Source organism: Lucilia sericata, unplaced genomic scaffold (assembly GCF_015586225.1).
Source record: "Lucilia sericata isolate MDLA Ls3-8-SP2 unplaced genomic scaffold, ASM1558622v1 Contig000229F_arrow, whole genome shotgun sequence".
In the NCBI taxonomy this organism is placed as follows: domain Eukaryota; kingdom Metazoa; phylum Arthropoda; class Insecta; order Diptera; family Calliphoridae; genus Lucilia; species Lucilia sericata.
This window is the reverse complement of record NW_023994256.1, coordinates 270547-285568: the sequence shown is the minus strand read 5'-3', so window position 1 is coordinate 285568 and position 15022 is coordinate 270547. Positions and strand designations below refer to the sequence as shown.

Here is a 15022-nt window from a genome sequence, read left to right as displayed (position 1 = left end):
TGACTACTTTTTAAAAAGCGCTTTTTAACAACGTTTAAAAAACAGCTTCATTTAATGGCCAAAAAAATTTTAGGAGATCGGACTATGCAGATTTAAATTGTATTGTATTGAAAGAAGTTTAAGAAGACATTTTACAAAAAAAAAATTCATAAAAAAATTGGTGGTACTTTTTGGAGACTGTTTTTCGAATGTCGAATATATTCGACATTTAACTTTGACCTCTATAACTCACTAGGGAAAATCCAAATTCAAAAAATATTATTTTCCCGGATTCAGCATACTCAAATTATCTTAAATATAAGTTTTCAAGTTTTTTTCTAGACATAAATTATTTTTGACCCTGAAAGGATTAAGAAGTGACCGGGAAAAATTAAAAGTATGTATATTCGTACTCTATGGACTATAACGAATTGGAATTTGTATATGAGAACCAATGAATTTCTTTGGTGTAGTACTGTAAAATAGACATATTTGAAATTTCATAAATCTATATGGAAGACTCTAATATGACGACTATTTTGTAGCCCTCTGTTAAAAACACCTAATTTTTGGTTATGCCAGTCGTGTAGTAAATGAGCGATATTTTTGTCTTAGTTTATGAATAATCTAAAATCAATTTATTTTTAATATTTAAATTTTATTTTACATTAATTTATATTAAGGTTTGACACTCAATGTGAGTGTATTTACCTTGACTCAACGTTTGTTTGCATTTATATGATAATAGAAAAACCATTTTAACATACACATACATTTATATAATACATACATATAACAACTTTAATATTTGCAAATAATTTATATCTAACAATTATTTTTATCAAGGATAATTTTTTATAAATATAAGTGAAGAAAAATTTATAATAGAATAAAGATCATAATTTAAAATTTGCAATAACTCCAAGGTTGGAAATAATTTCAGGGAAACGCCTTTAGTACCAGTTACATGTGAAAAAAACGTAAACGTTAATATACATAAATTGTTTTTAACTGTGGTTTTAGTTCAGCAGGTATTGGAGATGTAGTATCTTTAGTTTTATTTGATACCAGTCGTTTAAATCGACCACTGAATTGCTTCTTAAATCCCTTAAATCCATTACGTTCGCCTACAGTAATCATTGAATCCTGAAATTAAAAGAAAACGAATAAATTAAAAAAATTTCAATTTATTTGCAACCATTATTTTCTGTTTTGTCGGAAAGGAGAATTACAATTTACATGAATTTATTATTATTTTTTTATTATAGGCAAAAATGAGTAATATTACGGTTTTTATCAAGAACTAATTATAATTACGGCAGCAAAAAATTTGTTTTTGGTCTGCGAACAAACGCTATACAGATTTTGGAATTTATTATTAATTTTCTTAGAATTTGTTTTCATAAACATAATTTTATCAAATGTCAAAGTTTCAGAAATATTTTCAACACTTACATAGTTAGTTGGATATGAGGTAATATAAGTAGTAAATGGTGCCAATTGGCACTGTTTGTACTGCAGAGTATATGGGCAAAAAATCGATTTTGACGAAATTTGTACTAAAGTTAGTATTATTGGATAGTAGGTCAGACACAAATTTTTAGCTCTATCAGTCAAGAACTGCCGGACTTAGAGGGGGGTCAAAGTTGGTCATACAGGGTTACTCAAATGAGTGTAATTTTTCACCTTTCGGTCCTAGAAAAAATTGTCCAAAGGAGGTCAGACAGCTATTTCTTCATTGTTTCCAAAAAAAAAAATTTTAATTTAAATTTTTTTTACAAATAATTTTTTTTCAAAATCGGCCCTCTTATTTTGCTTTATATATTTTTTTTGTCAAAAAAATTAGTTTTAAACTCAAGAATAACATTTTTTCAATATAAAAAATATTTTAACTCCAAAAGCAAAGTTTTTCAGTTAAAATATAATTTTTTCACATATGCCCCTAGCATCCCACTAAGTGACCACAAAGCTGGTCTATGCTTTTATTAGGACCAATAGGTGAAAAGTTACTCTCATTTGAATGAAACTCTGTATTACCAAAATGTCTAACTTTGACCACCCTCTTACTCCGGCAGTTCTTGACCGAAAGAGCTGAAAATTTGTGTCTGGCCTACTATTCCATAGTACAAAACTTGGTGCAAATTTTATCATTAATAAATCGGAAGACATCGATTTTAAAAGTTGGGTCACTTGACACGAAATTTCCCATATATTAAAAATATTTCATAATTTCCATGTACATATATACATTAGAGGTGTCCAAAAAATATTGATTTTGCTCAGATGGTTGTTTTTAATTAGTGTCTAAAACTACATGGTGTTAAATTTAAGTCCAATCAAATAACGGGAGCCCGTGCCGGAAATCGATTGAAAATTGTATATTCTTAACTTTTCGACCAAATCTTATCTTCTACAGAAAATTGTCTTACTTTTTTGCATTCGCATTCGCTAAATTTTAGCGATATTTCATCCAAATAAATAATGATTTTTTGTCATTCTGTTTTTTCTATTCAAATTTACTTTAATTATACTACTTGCATTCACTTTCGCATTCGTTAAACTGGCATTCGCAACATCCCTACTCTAAATCGCAAGGATTCGCTAAAAGTGTCACTTTTGTTTTATTTGATGCAAACTTACAACATTGTATAATTTAGAAGTTAAAAATTCAAACAAATTTTATTGATCCAAAATAATAAATACATTAATTTTTAATTATTTTTAGAAAACAAACAATTGTACCCCCTATTTAAATACTTCTAGCCGAATTTAGATATAAAAAGGGATCTGGTAAGTTATATACATAAGTCTCATTTCATTACGCGGTTCCATTAAAAATGTCGATTATTTGAAGAAAATTTTAAAAATGGATCTGACCGTATAAACTTTGGTGGGAAACCAAATAGGACCAAATCTTATCTTCTAGAGAAAATTTTATTACTTTTTTGCATTCGCATTCGCAAAATTTTAGCGATATTTCATCGAAATAAATAATAATTTTTTGTCATTCTCACTTTTCTATTCAAATTTACTTGAATTATACTACCTGCATTCGCTTTCGCATTTGCATACGCAAAAGATTAAATTTATAATTCGCATTCGCTAAACTGGCATTCGCAACATCCCAACTTAAAACGCAAGGATTCGCTAAAAGTGTCACTTTTATTTTATTTGATGCAAACTTAGAACATTGTATAATTTAGAAGTTAAAAATTCAAACATATTTTATTGATCCAAAATAATAAATACATTAATTATTTTTAATACTTCTAGCCGAATTTAGATATAAAAAGGGATCTGGTAAGTTATATACATAAGTCTCACTTCATTACGCGGTTCCATTAAAAATGTCGATTATTTGAAGAAAATTTTAAAAATGGATCTGAACGTATAAACTTTGGTGGGAAATGTATTGGGCATAAGAGAATCCTATTTTTATTGCTTCCTAAAGTATAACAGGTAATTTCAATATAATGGATTAATCATAAAATTTATGAAGAACTACAAAAATATTTTCGTTTAGTTACTTTTTAAGAACGAAATATTTGAAAAAGAGCTATTTTTGAAGTTTTAACTTTAAAAAATTATAAGTTTGGTAGTTTACAATCGATTTTCAAATTTGATATTTTGTTTTAAAGATACAAGTGCTGCCGAAAAATTTTACAGTCAAATGTCTGAGTTACAGCCATTTAAGTAAAAAACTCATACTTTTGTTGGCGATGAAGCAGTAACTTCAGCTTTTATTACTTTTGAAAAGAAGCACATTATGTTGGGTTTCCAATAAAAATCGATGAATAAGGTAGTGAGTTGTGCTAAGTTTTGTAAAAATATTGCATATTTTTTCCATACAAAAACTTTCATGTATCTGTTTTTTTTTTGTAACAGGTTTAAAAAATGTTTATAAACACTTTCATACAAAATTAAATTAGTATGGAAAAACGAAAAAATTCGAGGAACATGCTATTAGAAAACTTAGCATAACTCATCCAGTTTTTCATAGATTTTTATGAAATGATAAGTTTTGGAAACCTTCCTTAATGTGATTCTTTACGAATGTAATAAAAGGCGAACTTACCTGTGAGTTTTTACGACCGCAACTCAGATATTTGACAATAAAATTTTATATTTCTTTTCTTGGATTAAAAGACAACACTTGTATCCTTAAAACAAAATATCAGATTTAAAAATCGGTTGAAAACTACCAAACTTATGATTTTTCAAAATCATAAGTTTTTCGCATCTTTTGCTCTTAAAAAGTTAGTTAACGAAGTGATAGGAGAAAACTAAAAATATATTCGTACTCTATGGACTATAACGAAATGTAATTATTATATGGGAGCCCCTGCATTTTATTTTTCTTCACTTTTGTATCACAGTGTTATTTTTCCCATTATTTAAATAAAATCTATAAAATTTCATGTTATTTAGATTTATTTTTATAGATTTTATGTTGGTAAATATGCAAATAGAAAAAAAATAAACTCATCTTCTAGAAATAAAGGTTTGTATTTCAGACTGATAATGCTTTCCTGTACTATTGAATAAGGGATACTGGTATCTCGGAATTTGAGGTTAGACCACATTTCCTAATTCAATGATAAACCTATCCCAGATTTAAGTTGTAAGCAAAAGTGTTCTCCTTTGAAAGGTCTAAATCAATATATTTTCGAAACAGAGATAAGACTTTATGCATTTTGGTTCTAAATTTATTTTTTTGGATTTTAACAGCAAATATTTGGAATATATACATATTCAATTATCGTTCCAATAAGATATAAAACACAAAAATTGGTAAAAGAAAATGTAAAAGTTATTAAAAATTCCTCCGATCATTTAGTGTCACAAAACAGGTAAATGAGATTTATAAAAAATTGGAAAATATTGTAACAAGATGACGTTAAATATATTCGTATTAACTTAAATGTGAATTTTTATCCTCATTATATAGTGTTTGGGGTATAGTCATAAATGGGAAATCCTTCAGACAATTTCAAACTTTTAGCAATTTTATTAGGCAAATTTTAAAATAGATTTAACAGATATCGTGTCATAAAGTTTATATTTTCTTCCTTCTTCGAGATATCTCAATATAAAGTTTGGAACCGTAAATTTACAAAAAACAATTTGGCAAAATAAGTTTTAAAATGTTATCATAACCAGTAAACTCATGGATGATATTTACAGGTTTTAGATCAATTTAAGAATTTTCGCATCGATTTGTTAGAGCATATTTTGCATATTTTGATGTTTTGTGCTTAATTTTTAAATTTTTGTGTATTTCTAAAAACATTTTTTTCAAAACTTTATTCTTAAAAATTAGAAAAAAAAACTTTATTTGTTCAATTTTTTAAAACTTTATTGCCTGTTTTACAATTTTGAAAACCAATTATAAAACATTAAATTTAAACCGGTCATAAAACTGATAACTTCGGATTTCATAGCGGAGTCGATTAAGCTATGTCCGTCTGTCTGCCTGTTGCAATCAATTTTCTGAACAGTTTAGAAGCCATGAATATAATTGGAATAAATGTGTCAACCAAAATGTATTTATTAGTTATCTGAACGTGAAACGGGATCCTTTTAAACTAGTTTTTCACTGTGATATGAATCAATTTTCAATAATAAATCTTGTAGGATGAAATATTTAAGATTATTTTATTACATTTTCAGTCTTTTTGAGCTTTTCAATGTTAAGAAATAATTAAAACGTTTTTTTAGAGCATATTTTTTAAATTTTAAGAGCTAATTTTGAGTTTTTTACTGTATATTTAATGCGCCTAAAATTTTAGATTTCGGTTTCCATGGTCATAACTTTATGTTGATCGCTTATGGATTAAATAGAATTATATTTTTGCTTGAAGTTTTTCTTTTCTCGGAATTCCGGGAATTCCCGCATAGAATAAATTATTAAATTTTAGGAATATAGGCGCCATTTTCGTATTATTTTTAAGATATTTATAGTTACAGTACTTTTCGCTTATAGTCCATTCCGCTTAAAGGCCAAACACGGATGTAAGCCAAAACAATCCTATTCATTTGCAGGTTTTCATACAAATTATTTGTTCTTAAGTCCACTTCGCGTATAGTCCATTGTACATACGCAGCGAGCTCTCAAATGAGCTCTCTAGTTTTTCTTTTTTCACACATTGTACATACGCAGCGAGCTCTCAAATGAGCTCTCTAGTTTTTCTTTTTTCACACGTAATATTTATTTTAATTTTAAAACCTCTCAAGAAAAATTATCATTAAATAAGTAAAAAAAAAAATATTTATAGAATTTTTTCTGAGTGATTGTAAAAAATAATGGGAACTTTAATAAAGATGAATCAACGACATAAACTCCTAAACAAATGTAATACCAGCTACTGCTAATTCGTGACATACAAGCCTATTTGCAACATTATCCTGTAAATATTTTCAATTAATTAACAATTATATGAGAGCAAAAATTGTTGGAGGATATTTTTATATACCTAACGATCCATTATTTGTTTAATTTATTAAAATCTTCCATTATTTCTTTTTTTTATTTATTAAGGTTTACCTTGTATCTATAATTGCAAATATATGCATTTTCGAGGGCGATGTTCAAAAATAATTGGTCGTGTTTAAATTTTTTCCAATCCTATTCATAAAAAATCCGGAATTTTAATGTGTTTTTGCTATTTATAATACAGTACACTGTAAAGTAGTATAGTCATTACACCAAAAAACACTAACAATTTTTACAAACTTTTCTTTCACTGCATGGAGTGCAAAAACACAAAATGAAGTGGTGTAGTGTGGAAAGAAAACTTTACGCTCTGCCTATACTATAGGGGCTATGGTCAAATGAGACCCTATAATTATAAAATTCATGGGAGTCATCAAGGCTAGTATAGAACTTGGTTTTGAAGCTTTTTGTCGAGATACGAGTATATTAAACATAATTATGTACTTAAAAGCCCTTTTCGTCGGGTTCAGTTGTATGGGGCTTGGTGAAATAATGGACCGATGTTAATCATTTTCAATAGGCTTCGTTCCTGGGACAATAGAAGATCATGTACCAAATTTCATTGAATTATCTTCAAAATTGCGACCTGTAGATTACAATATTTACAAGCCCTATTCAGGGATTCAGTTGTATGAGGGCTAGGTGAAATAATAGACCCATTTTAACCATTTGCAATGCGGCCTCCGGTAGGTTAGTGGTTAGTGTTCTAGTCTGGTATACCGGAGGTGGTGGGTTCAATTCCCTTCTGAGGCTCTTGTTAAGGAGCGCACAAATCGACTCAGAAAATAAGCCGATTGGTATATTTTAAGGTGGGTACAGGACCAATATTATTGTGCGTTGTAAACATCAGCACAAACCCAATATACGCTCCCCACTAAAGTGGTGTAGGGTATACAAATATAGTCCCTACACACCCGTAAAGTATGCACATCGGTTGTGTCTGTTTGTACTTCTATATAATCTTTGCAAAATCAATTAATGAAATTTTGCAAATACTCCAAAAACTCCTCCCCATTGAAAATGTTTGATATAAAAAGTAATTCCCGAGAATTTCCTCCCAATTTCCCGGGAATTCGGGATTGAGAATTCTGAGGAATTCCGTGGATTTTACGTCCCCGTATAGGTACTACTAATATATCTACAAAAGAAAATCAAAAACTGTCATGTTATGTATATTAAAATACCCCTGTTGAAAAAATAAGTTCTTGTTGAGAAACCCTGCACAGCACAAAGTTAACATAATTTCGAATAATAATACATAACACTGTAAGTATGTCAAAAATACACAGAAAAACGCCGAAACACCTAAACTTAATTTTGTGTCGTAGAATCAAGTTTTAAAGTATGAACTGTTTATGATGTGATTTTTTTCTTTTTTTTAAATTTTGAAAAAAGTTTTTGCGCATAGACATACGAACTAATTATAAACAAGTAAGAGTTTATATTCGGCTAAGCCGAATCTTGTATACCCACCATCAAATCATATGTCGTGATTGGAATACCCTTTATAAATAAACTCTGATATTTTGCTATTATCGCAACAATTTTCTCATATATAACATTTATGTTGATATTTGTATCATAAGTATATTGATATATGTAAATATGTAAATATGAATATCAGGGTAATATTTGGAAAAGGGCTTTAAATGAGTTTTTAAATAAATTATGGACAGAGCTATTATTTGTACTCGTTTTTTTTTAATTCAGTCATAAGCTTTAAAGTATTTTTCTAAAGGGAACCCTTAATGGGGTAGGGACAATTACAGACCTATCCTCATATAATTTAGTACAGAGACTTTAGTTCTTACAAAACTTGATGATGTTTAATTTAAGTAATTTTCTGCAAGGGTTTTTTATGGCGGTAGGGTCAATTATGGACCGATCCTCACAAAATTTCGTAGAAAGATTTTGGTTCTTATAAAATTTGTTTATGCCGAATGTCATCGCAGTATTCATATTTTTAAGCCAGTAATGAGCGTTAAAATCATATTCAGAATTATGAACCGGTCGTCATAAAATTTGGTAGAGAGATTTTGGTTATTAAGAAAAATCTTTATGGCGAATTTTATGGGTGTATTCGTATTTTTACGTCAATAATGAGCGTCATATTATGAATGGCACCTTATATGGGGGGTTTGGTAATTTATGGAACGATCCTCAAAAAATGGTAGAGAAATTGTTGCTCTCATAAAACTTATGTGTGTCGAATTTCATAGCTATATTCGTAACGTAATTTTTGAAGGGGACCTTTTATGGGGGGTAGGGTCAATTATGGACCGATCCTCATAAAATTTGGTAGATAGATTTTTACGTATATGAAACTTATTTATGTCGAATTTCATAGCTATTTTCGTACTTTTAAAACAGTTATGACTGTAAGCAGTTTTTCTGGGGCCCCTTGTATTTGTGCAAAATTTCAACTATCTAGCTCCTCCAGAAACATTTTAAACTTTAAAATCCAATATCTCCCGAATTTGACTTTTCAAAACGGAGTATGTCACTAGATTCTACGACCGAAAATTAAGTTCACGTGTTTCGACGCTTTTCTGTGTCTTTTTTAAAGTTGAAATTTAACTTACAGTGTAATCGGTGTTTTTAGAATTTTAAGGTTAGTACTATTGGATAGTAGGTCAGAAACAAATTTTGAGCTCTATCGATCTAGAACTGCCGGACGTAGAGGGGGTCAAAGTTGGACATTTTGGTCATACAGGGTTTTATTTAAATGAGTGTAAAAATTGGCCAAAGGACTTCATTATTTCCAAAACAAATTTTTTAATTTTTTAAAATTTGTTTTTTATTTTTTTTCAAAGTGGACCTTTTTTTTGCTTAAAAGAAAGCTTATACAATTTCCTTGAAGGGCTTTATAGTCCCATAATGGGATGCGAGTGGGATATCTATCCAAAAAATTATTTTTTTAACTCAAGAGTAATTTTTTTTTTCAATATTTGGCACTTAATTTTCCCCTATTTTTTCGAAATGAACGTTTCTGTTATATTTTTTTTTTTTGCTCAAAAGAAAACTTAGACCAGACATACGCGAAAAGCCACCTAAAGAGCTCTCTGGTTTTCCCTCATTCACACGTACGTACGTCATTCTCTTAATTTAGAAGTTTTTTTATTGAGATACAGACAAAGAAATATCTTATGATAAGTTCCTGTTTGGCGAATTTTATTTTTTCTGAGTGAATGTGATAAATAATGGAAATTTTAAAAAAGTTTAATTATCGACATAAGCTCCCAAACAAATGTAATATCCGCTATTATGTTACTTCCAGAAATATAAGCCGATTTTAGTCAATGTCGTGATAACATTTTCACTTAATTGACATATAGACCACCCATATGAGTGCAAAACATCTTGGAGGATATTTTTGTACACTTAACAATATACTATTTTTTAAATTTCATAAAATCTTCCATTATTTATTTAGTTTTAACTGCAAATAAATGCGTTGCCGATGGCAATTCCCAATAATAATAGTTCATGCTTTAGTTTTTTCTAACATGTATTCATACAAAATCAAAAATGTAACGTTTTTTGTCATTTTAAATAGAGTACACTGTAAAGTAGACACTATACAACCCTAAAAAATGTTACAAACGTTTCTTTCAGTGCAAAAAAGGCAAAAACTAAAACTGAAGTGGTGTTAGTGAGACAAGAAAATTTTATGCTCTGCCGATCAGGGCTGCCAGATGAATTTTTGAAAAAATCGTCAATTTCCCGATAAATTTTTAAATAATCGTCATTTTGGTTTTAAGAAATCGTCAAAAAAATCGGAGAATATGAAAAGCTTAAAATTTTTATAAAAAATTAAAAATATTGTAATATTTTAAGATGAAATATATTAAAAAATTTATAATATTAATACATATTTATGTAAAATTCGAAAAATACGGAATATTATTGCTCAAAATTCAATAAACTTTGAGTTTTGAAGAATATTCGACAGTAACGTTGTTCATTCAAACTTGTTCATCTTTTTCCTTAAATTTCTCAAAGTTTGTTGCATCACAATATTGCTTGTTTTGGTGCACAAGGAATATTTTAATCTTATTAAGCAAAAAACTGTTTGTAAAATTTTTGAAAGTTTTCTGTAAACAAGTACTTACTAGGGTGATCGATTATTCGACATTTTACAAAAACCGGTTTTCGAATAGTTCGAATAGTTGACATTTCAAAAAAACCGGTTGATATTTTTCAAATTCAGAAAAAACCGGTTAACCGGTTTTTCATAATAAATAAAAAAATATATGTTAATTTGAAGAAATTAATATTTCTGTTTAAATTTGATTAATAAAACATGGCCCGAAATGATTTTTAACAGTTTAACAGATTATAACTTTAGATCTAGTCGTCTGATTTACATTATTTCTTTAATATAAAAAAATAGGAAAAAAGTGGACACTTCTGTTAAACATAAGGTACTATGTAATCCTAGCTTATTCTAAAGCCCTTTTAGGAAATTTTCATAGGCATTCCAACACCTCCATAATGTTTCAGCGGTAAATTAATTATTGTAGTTGGAATATAATCTTAAGATTAATAAAATTTTATTAAACAGTTATCAATTTTACAAATAAAATTTTTTAATTAATTAGGAAAATCAAAAAAGTTTAACCAATGGTGCTTTAGAAAAATATATCCTAGTTCCTGGACTCGAATATTTTTAAAATTTAAACGGGCTGTATTATTTACTTCAAAATTTCATTTAAATAATCTTTGAATACAAAGCAAATAAAAGTATTCGAAACCGGTTTTTAAAAAGTGAAAAAACCGGGTTATTCGATATTCGAAAAATCAACATTTAGAAAAAACCGACACTGTTAAAGCAGAAAAAACCGGTTTTAAAACCGGTTGAAAAATCGAGTCGATCACCCTAGTACTTACCCAGCAAAAAATATTCTTGATTTGAAAGCAATAAATATAACTACTGCATCTTTAACTCCTTCCTTAAAATTATTGCCTTACAAAAAAGATTTTGGAAGGCATATATTCAGCAATTATTGTTTGTGGTGTAGAAATTTGCTTCTCAACACTTAAAATCACTTAATTTTTAATTTCAGCGCAACTTCAACAGTATGAAATATGCACATTTTGGATTCCTTACGCAGAGCCTCTACGAGACGAATCCCATATAAAAATCATATATTCTTTTATAACAAGTGCAAGCAGTAACAACTAATCTCTGCCTTACAAATCTGAGGAATTCCGAGGAAGCACTATTTTTTGCTGGGTAGATATAAAAAGATTAAACTTGGTGAGATTTCTTCGTATAATTTAGTTCTTTTACAAAACTTGTTTGTGTTGGATTTAACTTATACAATGTGAAAATTTGGTTCAGATCTGTCGATCTCTTCAAAAGTTATAAGAAATAATGTACATAGCATACACATTTAGATGTAAAATATGTTTAAGCTTTGAGAGCTTAAAACTCAAAACACAATTTGTCGACTTAGAATGTTTTATAATAGCTCTTCTAGAATTTAATTTCTAGTTTTCATTATAATATAAATTCTATTTTTACTGAATTCCAAGTTTAATTTCCTTTTTTCACTGTAAAATAAAAAAAATATATATATAAAATCTTTATTTTTTTTTAATTTTTCAAAAATCGTCGGTTTCAAGGAAAAAATTGTCAAATCGTCACTTTGCTATTTTTGAAACAAAGAATCGTCAAAATGACGATAAATCGTCAAATCTGGCAGCTATGCCGATGTCGGGCTTAGATTATTGCCTTTAAGAGCTTTGTGATTATTTATTCCACTTTTACATTGAGACTTTTTCTCAGGGGTGAGCACACAAGCAAAGTAAATTAATAAAGTAGCGACACGAGTTGTTGTACAACAAACGTCTACAAAAACCACAGGCAATTTGTTTTTGTTCGAAATACTCACTTGTCAAAATTTGTTTACAAAAATGAACCAATAATTAATGGAAAATATGGCATTATTGTTGTACTTTCCAAAAATATGTTGCTATTTAACATTTTTGACAAGTAAGTCCACAAATAGCAAGTTTAAAAAAAATAGTCAGCTGTTCAAATGAGTCTACTTTATAAATTTACTTTGCACGCAAGCGTGTCGAGTTTGTAGGCAAAGGGGGTAAAGAAGAAAGGGAAGTAGCAAGACACGCACGAATCGTAATTTGAGGGGTTTTTTCGACATTGCTTTTCCTTCATGTTCGTGATTTTGCTAGTTGCTTTATTTCTATTCTGCTCTCACAGCGTAAAGATCGTGTGCGACTACTCTCACACATGAATTAGTGTTGCCATTTGCAATAATTTAATTTTTTACATATTTCAATTAATTTCAAAATAATTTATTTTTTCAAATGTTATGAGTAAAATGTTATTATATCTTTAATAAAAAATAAATAACTATAAGAAGAACTAAAACATACAGCTAATAGTAGCAAAAATATGTATTTTAAAGTATTTTAGTATTTTTTTATATAAATATTTACTTAAATTATTAAAACAATATTTAATATAACAAATATTAAAGAAATATATTTATTCATTTTTAAAATATCTACAAAAATAAATTAAGAATTATAAATAATGGCAACTCTTACACTCATAATTTCAAAATCAGGCATGCCATTCCAGCAAGATAAAAATTTCATTCTTTATATTTTAAATATATTCCGTCCTGAAAAATTAACTAAGCCATAAATTATGAAATTAAATTTGATTTTCGTAGAAAAGGAGTGAAAAATTTAATCATGTTTTTGTGAACACTATTGTAACCCTACTGATATATGGAAATAGAAACGACCTTATTTTGCGGTAAAAAATAATTTTTCATTATTATAATTCTCAATAATTATCCATTAAAATTGTATGTTTTGTATCTTAAATAAAAGGTATTTAACACTACTTTCTTATCATATATAGAGTTTACAAGTTTTTTTGCTCCATCGTATTTTATTGGTATCTCAAATATTTAGCATTGGAAAAAATAATAGAAACGATTCATAGTATTACCCTGGAGACATAAGCTAAGATTTCTTAAGGCCCAAATAGACTACACATGCGGCTTGACAAACATACCAATATTTTACGTTTGCGCAAGCCTGTTGTGTAGTGTATAAGGGTGTTTCGTGTTTGTACAAATGCTTGCTGTTTGTTTGTACAAAAATTAAAAAATTTTTATATTGAATTCTTGTCAAACCATTTGTATGGTTTATATTCAATAATAACAAAATTTAGAAAAAAATTACATTTCTAAGAAAAATTTACATCTGTATCTTTGAAAGTCCACAAAAACGTGAAAAAATTGGTGTTTGTACGAGCAATGTTTTTGTAATGTGTGTGCGAATGAAAAAAGTATGTTTGATATGCCGCTTGTGTAGTCTATTTGGGCCTTTACATGGCGTTTTGTACTTATTTTTGTAAATGATATTCCCAGTATCAAAATATACTGTTTCCTCGGTTCTTTATGTTTATGTGTGTTTTTTTCAACGCCTGGTTGATCATATGAGCTCTGACGGCAGAATTGGGGCCACAACTTTCAAAATTTCACAAGTCCATCAATATACTTTGATATTGAATATATATATATATATATATATATATATATATATATATATATATATATATATATATATTATTATTATTATTATATATTACAATTTCTCACTGAGGTTTCTTCAACTGCGTTTTGTATTTATTTTTAAGAATTTTAATTATTAATGAAATTCTTAATATAAAAGTATACTTTTTACATTAATTTTTATGTAAACATTAGTTTTTCGAAGCTTGATTGACCATATGGATCCTGACAGCTGAATCAGAGGCCCGTCTTTCAAGTTTTCTTAAATAAAAAGTTCAGATAGTGAAAGAAATGACTTCTAATGAGAAGATTTCGAGAAGAAAAAGTGTTGAATCCACTTATAGATAACGACAATCCACCGTTTTTTGGACCAATTTTCGAGTAATACTTCGATATTTTGCAATTCGACCCGTTCTTGGTGGTTAAAAGGGGGTTTAAATATCAAAGTATATTGATGGACTTGAAAAAAACACACATAAACATAAAGAAGCGAGGAAATACTATATTTTGATACTGGGAATATCATTTACAAAAATAAGTACAAAACGCCATGTAAAGGCCCAAATAGACTACACAAGCGGCATATCAAACATACTTTTTTCATTCGCACACACATTACACAAACATTGCTCGTACAAACACCAATCTTTTCACGTTTCTGTGGACTTTCAAAGATACAGATGTCAATTTTTCTTAGAAATGTAATTTTTTTCTAAATTTTGTTATTATTGAATATAAACAATACAAATAGTTTGACAAGAATTCAATATGTTTGTGTAAAAATCAAAATTTTTTAATTTTTGTACAAACAAACAGCAAGCATTTGTACAAACACGAAACACCCTTATACACTACACAACAGGCTTGCGCAAACGTAAAATATTGGTATGTTTGTCAAGCCGCTTGTGTAGTCTATTTGGGCCTTAAGAAATCTTAGCTTATGTCTCCAGGGTAATACCATGAATCGTTTCTATTATTTTTTCCAATGCTAAAT

General features: G+C 28.4%; 1 protein-coding gene across 4 annotated transcripts in view; it reads right to left on the bottom strand.

The window, feature by feature from the left end:
* Positions 1–616: 616 nt before the first annotated feature.
* Positions 617–15022, bottom strand: part of LOC119602417 — a 245712-nt gene continuing 231306 nt past the window's right edge. For all 4 annotated transcript variants that reach the window (XM_037953929.1, XM_037953930.1, XM_037953927.1 and 1 more), the window contains one exon: positions 617–1125. In XM_037953929.1, coding sequence (XP_037809857.1) covers positions 967–1125 — 159 coding nt within the window. In that variant the 3' untranslated portion in view covers positions 617–966. The remainder of the gene's footprint in view (positions 1126–15022) is intronic.